The sequence below is a fragment of the Saprolegnia parasitica genome, assembly GCF_000151545.1.
Source record: "Saprolegnia parasitica CBS 223.65 unplaced genomic scaffold supercont2.241, whole genome shotgun sequence".
Taxonomy (NCBI): Eukaryota; Oomycota; class Saprolegniomycetes; order Saprolegniales; family Saprolegniaceae; genus Saprolegnia; species Saprolegnia parasitica.
Window position 1 is genome coordinate 5345 of NW_012156635.1, and position 7144 is coordinate 12488.

Sequence of the window (7144 nt, forward strand, 5' to 3'; positions counted from 1 at the left end):
CCGCTGGATTGGTTCCCCGACGCTTCTGGCTTCGTCCGAGCTCACGTGGCTCGTCTACATCGCCAACGACCTCTTTAGCTGCGTCATGCGGCAGTATACGCTCTCCTACGCGTGGAAGAGCTCGGTTACAGCGTGTTTGGTCGCAGTGGCGTGGAGGTTTGCCGTGCCTCAGCACTACGTCGCCACGTGCGCCGAAGCTGCCACTACATTGACATGGATCGGGCTCTGAGTTGCACGAGTGGCTACGTCGAGCTTGGTCATTGGAGCCGTGTCGGCGTCGACGTCGGACTCTGTCTTGGCTGCGTCGTCTTGGCGGCTCTTGCCGAGCGACTACGGTACCCGTATCTCTCGGCGCCACCCATGCCGTCGCTCTTGCTAAATGCGACGAGTGTCTACTCGTTGGAACTGACCAACTGGACAGTGGACGATCACGTCTACCTGGACCGCATGTCGGCCGCGATGACGGGCTTGTTCACGTGGCGAGTGCGCGGTGTTATGCATGTCTTCGACATCAAGAGCTGGCGGCATTTCACGGCCACGGCCGAATCCAAGAGCCCACTGGACCCGGCATTTGTGCTACCTCTCCACCGCATTTGATGAAGCGTCGTTCTGACCGTGCTCAAGTCGATGGTGTTGCCTTGTGTTATTGATCAATGGCCAAGCCTCGGAGTGCAACTAACTGCATGGCAGCAAATGTGGACTGCGAGGCAGCTCGACGTATCGATTGCAATACGGCAACCAAAAGGGCATGACAGATTCAGGTTTATAGTGTTGTTGCTCGTTACACCACGCGTATCTCAAGCGTTCTTGTTGCCTGCCTTGGACGCATGGGGCGATGCGAAGAGTGCGATAGGTAGCACACAACGCAACGCCATAACAGAGGGGTGTCGCCTTCTCTACAGGCACTCTCTATTGTCTCAACTTAGTCGTTGGTTTCTAGCGCGGCTTGGAGCCGCGACTCGATGAGCTCCACAACCGCGCTTTGGAACGCCTGCATCGCTGACAAGTGCGCCGATGGCATGCGCAGACGCGGTGCGGCATCGGCGACAGCCACTGTTCCCAGCACGAGGCCGTCCATGGTCACGATCGGTAGACCACAGTAGAATCGAATTCGCTCTTTTCCGGTGACACGAGGCGAACTCTGGAAACGGACGTCGGCCGAGGCATCGGGCACCACCAAGAGGTCGTCGTTGTTGGCTAGCGTCGCCGCCGTCAACGCACAGTCGGACGGCACCTGCGCCGGCACCGATGCGCCAAATGCACCCTTGAGGATATAGGACCCTTGGTAGATCAGCGTAACGTACGCATTTGTACAGTCCATGTCGGCAGTTGCAATGCGGCACAGCTCGTCGTGGACGTCGTTGGTGCCAACGTCGAGGCAAGCAAAGTGCCGAATCTGGTCGACCAAAGTCTCTTCCGCCTCGGTGACGACGACCGGCGTTGTGGCTACCGGCGTGGTAACCGTCGGTATGGCGGCTACTGGCGTGGCAACGAGCGGAGCGCTGGTGGTGGTTGGGTACATGGGTGTCGGTGCGGGTGGCGGCAGTGAGTTCCGGCGACTGTGGTTGGACGAGCCTTGCGATGCGCGCAGTCCATCGTCCAGCTTGGTGTTGTTGGACGACGAGCCGTGCGACGCGCGGGCCGGCTCGTCGAGCTCGGGCAATAGCGGCAGGTCGGCCGGGTCGAAGAGCATCACGGGCTTGTTCTGGCGCAGGTACCGCTGCTTGGAGGTCGATGCTTTCTTTTCAGTCAAGCTCACGGTGCGCATGAGCTCCGTATTGTGCGCCAGCGATGGCGCCTCGTCGTGGAGAATGATCGGGTCCGAATACCGCGCGACCGCGGTCGTCTGCGCCCGGTGCCGCAGCGCACACGCATGGCAGAGCTGCAGATCGAGCACGTTGCCGCCACCGACGGGAACCGGGTCGCGCACCGAGCAGTGAGCACAGCACGGCGCAGCGCACGAGCCGCAGGCGCCCGCCGACGGCCGGCCGCACCGGCACATCGCAACGACTGCATTGGAACTACCTCTGATGGTTTTTTTCTCGTCGTTCTGGCGCGACTGCGACCGCGGTTTGGTCGCGACTTGTTGGGCGTACTTGTCTTGGACTTGCTTGAAGCACACGTGGCACACGTGCACGCGCGTGACGAGGCCATCGGCGGTCTCGATCTCTTCGTGGCGGCAGCACTTGGCGCAGACGTTGCCGTGGCAGAGTTGGCACTCGTTGGCTTTGCGGAAGAGGCGGAACGTCTTCCTGCAATGCGTGCACGCTGACGCGTTTGCTATCGCGGGCAATGGCGGTGGCGCGTCCATCTGAATCCGATGCGACTGCGGCAGCTCGAGCGCGAGCCGGCGCCGCAGCACGATTTTGGTCAGTAGCGAGATCGAGTCGCCGAGCTTGGTGAGAAACCGGCACGTCTCGTCCGCCCCGAGGTTAATGGCAGCTTGGGTCGACGACAGCACGTGGCTGCCGTAAAACGTCAAGCGTAACCGGTTGGAGCGCGACACTTTTTCAAAGTAGTAGCCAAACGTGAGCCGGTGGTGGCGTGGCAAGTCATCGTGACCGACCGAGTCGTCGACCGACTCGAAGTAGCGCACAATCGACGTCGGCGTCAACGTCTCAATGTGCTCGAGGCACACGAGCTCCTTCTTGAAGACGCGCGCGTTGAAGCGCACGCGCTTGAGGCTCGTGGCACTGATCTCGACTTCACGAGACGACGCGGCGCGCGGGTAGCTCGTGACTTCGCGCATCTCGAGCGCGCCGTCAAAGACGCGGGCCAAGAACGGGTCGGCGGCCGGCGTCGCCTGTGCAAACACGTCGAGGACGTCGGTGAGTGACGCATGGAGCTCAAGCATTGCGTGCACCGAGTACTGCCGCGACGTGTCGTCAAAGTGCACGCTCGGTGACGGCTTGGTCGACGCCAGCGCCCGGTGGTTCATCTCCATGCAGTCCTTGGCGAACGCCAAGGCGCAGTCGCGGGCAAAGGCGACGGTCTTCTTGGTGCTGTCGCTGGGTCCGGCAGTCGCCTCTTGCCTGACGCGGCGACGGCCAGCAGCCTCGGCCTCGATCGGGTGTTGGCTGTAGATCGTCGCCGGGCCCACGATCGTGTAGCTGAACTCGGGCATCGATCGTCAAGCAGTGCGCTCACAGCGTGGACAGCCGATCCGGATAATGGTCATCATATGTAATGCGTCGGCGTATCCGAGCGGCCGCTTTTTTATGCGATTTTGGAAAGCACTTGGGTGTTGTATACTTGTAATGGTTTGCGTCGACCCAGTTGGTAATTGCGACGCGGTTTACGCCACATGGAGCATCCACGCCCGACGTAGCCCGACGTAATATTGATGGTGGCAACTTGTCCAAAGTGCGCTCCGTAGAGCAATATTGAGGCTTGTCTACGGTACAACAAGGGCCTTTCTGTGCCGTGTGCGCATGCGCGTGTCTATAGACCGAGGAGAATCATCCTACATGGGTAAATTGTGCTCGTCACCACCACGCTGCACGTTGCAGCGATGGGCAAGCCGGTCATATTGCTTATCAGGCGCGCCCGTCGTGCAATATACGTTCCGCGAATGAATATACGTCGCCACACGGTCTATTTGCGTCCTTGCATACAAAAGACAGGCTATTTCCAGCGCCCCACTCGTGCATGCGGCGTTGTATCTCTCAAAATGCGATACTTTTAACTTAATCTCGATTTTGCTATGCAGTTGTGTAATATACGTCGGCATACTTTTAAATTGCGCCAGTAGTATGTCTGGCAAACGCGTCCTTTGTTTAGCTTGGAATTTGTATGGTGCCAAGAAGTCAGTTGTGAAAATCGGGGGTGGCACGCATGGACGACCTCACGCTGCCGTCGTCGCCGCCGCTCGTGGCACCGCCTGCGTCGCTCGGCCGACCCATGGAAGAGATCCTGGGCGACGTGGTCCCCGAGAAGCGCCGGCGCGTCTCGAGCAAAGCGTCCTTGTCCGAGGACAGCCAGATCGTGCTCTTCGTCGACAACATCAAGCGTCAAGTGCTGAGCCGCTTTAGCCTGCCCGACTGCACGCTGCACCACACGGGCCGCGACGTCTCGATCACGTGCTGGCAGTGCGGCAAGATGATCAAGATTGCAACGGGTCATTTGCACTTGCGGAGCCTCAAGTCGCACCTCGATCGGTGCAAGGGCAATGGCGGCGTGCGCCAAGCGCCTCTCGCCGAGCTCGACCCGACCAAGAAGCGCCGCGTCTCGAGCAAGGCAGCGATCTCCGAGGCCAACAAGGTCGCGCTCTTCATTGACCGCGTCCGGCGGCAAATCATCAAGAAGTTCAACGTGCCCAACTGCAAACTCACACACATGAACCGCGACGTGAGCGTCATCTGCTGGAACTGCGGCAAACCGATCAAGATTGCGAGCACGCGCTTGAACCTCGCGAACCTCAAGACGCACATGACGCGCTGCCACGAAAAGATGCCCAGCACGAACGGCAAGGTCCACGAAGCCGCGCGCGTGCCGAGCAACGCGCCCAAGATCTACCTCTGCGCCGGCCTCGTCTCGGACGAGATCCGCACCTACTGCGCCAACGCGACGCGCATGTTTGGCGGCTGCAACCGGCGCGAAGACATCCTCAAGTCGCTCTTTGGCCTCCGGTCGCTCAAGAACCTCAGTCCGCAGCAACTTCTCGAGTTTCAGCAATATGAGTTTAGCACGCGCAAGTGGAACATCATTGGCACGACCATCTTCTCGGTCGACTGCGTCAAGGTGCAGAGCCTCGGGCAGACGTGCACCGAGTGCCTTGGGCTCTACCGCAACGCTGCGTTTACGAGCACGCTCAGCAAGTACCGCATCAAGGCGCAAAAGATCGCGCAGGGCCAAATCAACCAAGACAACATCAAGTTTATCCCCAAAATCTACCTCCAAAACCCCGGCGCCGCTCTCGCGCGCTCGTTCGAGTCGAGGGCCAAGCGAGAGACGGGAGTCATCGTGTCCATCTAATAAATGTATATTTGTCTGTGTCCTTGCGGTCTAGACTTCATCGATATCGCCGACGACTACTCCGGCTACGGCTACGGCTACGACTGCGGCGACGGGCCTGGCGGTCGCGCGATCGATGCCGCCGTCGTTCTCGACTGCGACTGGGCTCCCGGCGACGGTCGCGGCTGCGACTGGGCTCTCGGCGACGTTCACGGCTGCGACTCGCCTCGTGTGGCGCCAATTTAGCGTCACGACTCGGGGAGAGCGACCGGCCACGTGTCTCTGTGTCCCCGTCAGGTGCTGAGGAGGCAACCTCGGTGGTCGTCAGGACAGCCTCAACGCTCTCCGACTTGGTCGTGGTGTCTGCGTCTGGCGCGGTGCTAGGAGGTGGTGTCGCCATCGCGTCCAGCTCGCTCTCGTCGGTGGCTGCCACTTCGCCGCGGACCGCCTCGTATGGGTTGACGACCGTTAGAGGCTCGATCCAGCGGACGCGTGGGTACGAGTACACGGCGAGCATTTCGCGGGCGACGACGTCGACGTCCGCCGTGTCGACTTCGAGGAGGACGTCCCACTTGAGCGGAAGCGGTACGCCAAGGACGCGCGCCGCGAGCGAGATGGCCGCGCATGCAATCACATGCGCATCGAACCGGAGGCAGAGGTCGAGGCGGAAGCTGTCGTTGACGTAGTTCCACGCCTTTTGCGCGAGCGCGTTGGAGCCATCGAGGATCTTGACGTAGTACAAGAGGAACTTGTGCGGGTGCTCGGTCATCGCGTCAATCGAGAAGCCGACCTCGATGAGCAGCTGGCGCTCGACCATGATGATGTAGTCGCTCCATTGCGAGAAGCGCGGGTCCGACGGCATGAGCAAGATGGGCTGGAGGCCCATGCGGCGGTTGCGCATGCGAAAGAAGACCTGGATCACATCTTTGACCCGGCGCGGCTGCTCTTCCGCCTTGGCAGCGAGGAAGATGCAGCCCATCGCGACGCGGAATGCGTCAAAGTCGGTGAGGCTCTGGCCGGCGTAGAAGCGGTGCAGAAGGCTCTGGCCCGTCGCGAGGACGACCTGCGGCAGCGACAGGAGGATACCAGCCTCTTGCACCAGCTCGCAGGCGAAGAAGCGATGGCGCGCCTCCATGGCCGCTGGCACGCCCTCGGCGGTGGACGGGGTTGCCATGCGCTCCTGAAATGCAATCTCGAAACCTCCACCATTGGATTACGATATTCATTTTGACAGGTTTTAGATCTGGTTGTTGCTGCGGAGCTGAGCTAGGCATGCATTTCTCTGGCTTCAACATGGTGAGCTTGGTGTGTTGCGAGATGAGCTCGGATGCTCCAGTCTCGACCGTAGACTTGGCGAATGGCGTCGACATCGTTTACCTTCCAAGCAACTCGCCCGAGCGTTCGCTTCGCACGTCAATGACGCTGAACTACAGTACATTGGCCTTCTTGTTGAACGCCAGCGACGTCTCATCGTCTCTTCTATCTGTCGCCCACGCTGCTACCGTTGTCGAAGTTGCGGTCGAGTCGAAGAAGCCGTGCGCGATCTCGTCCAAAAGTTGCCCGAGAGGTGGGCGGTTGGAGAAAGCCGCCTCGTGCCGTTCCCTCGACGACATCCCAACTTACGTAGGCTTGCACGAGTTCACGACCCTTGGAAACAAAGGGCGTGTCGACCGCATTCTAATCCATGGTGGACCACTACGAGAGGAACCTCTCCAAATGCAGCACACGAGTCCACAATCAAGTGCCAACTCACATGCACCCCGCTGTACGCAGTCTCTGCGGGCGCACACAAGTTGATTGATGAACGTTAGTCTTCAGCAAATCATCCCATCGCCACCACGGAGCGTGATGGTCACAGAGTGTCTGAATGATGGTCGACCAGCGGCCATCTGGAGCTCGGATGACCACAATCCATTACAGTGTACTCTGCTTTTGTCGGGCGACACTCGTTGTAAGCACTGGCTCCTCCATTTTTGCGGGCGCAGGCCCGAAAAGTTCCTCTATCCAATCTTTAGATCCCATATTGTTTTTTGTCGAAATCATATTATACTTGGTTTTTGTATCTGAATTTATATTATTGCAAAGCGCCTGGTAAAAAGATTTTTGCGGGCTTCAGCCCGCAAAAATGGCGTCCAATCAAAAGCTACAAAAATCGTAGAAAAGCCTCCTTTTTTGACGAATCAGTGCTAGG

At 59.4% G+C, this 7144-nt stretch overlaps 4 protein-coding genes across 4 annotated transcripts; 2 read left to right on the plus strand and 2 right to left on the minus strand.

Annotated features, from left to right (window-relative positions):
* Window positions 1-213: 213 nt before the first annotated feature.
* Window positions 214-597, plus strand: SPRG_15311 (hypothetical protein; the record flags this gene model as incomplete). Its single annotated transcript, XM_012355412.1, has 1 exon — window positions 214-597. One exon carries the CDS (start codon window positions 214-216, stop codon window positions 595-597), a length of 384 nt encoding a protein of 127 aa, XP_012210802.1.
* Window positions 598-881: 284 nt separating this feature from the next.
* Window positions 882-3124, minus strand: SPRG_15312 (hypothetical protein; the record flags this gene model as incomplete). The annotated part of the gene is made up of 1 exon (XM_012355413.1): window positions 882-3124. The coding sequence occupies one exon, from the start codon at window positions 3122-3124 to the stop codon at window positions 923-925; it is 2202 nt and encodes a 733-aa protein (XP_012210803.1). The 3' UTR covers window positions 882-922.
* Window positions 3125-3834: 710 nt separating this feature from the next.
* Window positions 3835-4974, plus strand: SPRG_15313 (hypothetical protein; the record flags this gene model as incomplete). The annotated part of the gene is made up of 1 exon (XM_012355414.1): window positions 3835-4974. One exon carries the CDS (start codon window positions 3835-3837, stop codon window positions 4972-4974), a length of 1140 nt encoding a protein of 379 aa, XP_012210804.1.
* A 6-nt stretch (window positions 4975-4980) lies between these two features.
* On the minus strand, window positions 4981-6127 carry SPRG_15314 (hypothetical protein; the record flags this gene model as incomplete). Its single annotated transcript, XM_012355415.1, has 2 exons — window positions 4981-5138; window positions 5267-6127. 2 exons carry the CDS (start codon window positions 6125-6127, stop codon window positions 5052-5054), a joined length of 948 nt encoding a protein of 315 aa, XP_012210805.1. The 3' UTR covers window positions 4981-5051.
* Between the last annotated feature and the right edge of the window lie 1017 nt (window positions 6128-7144).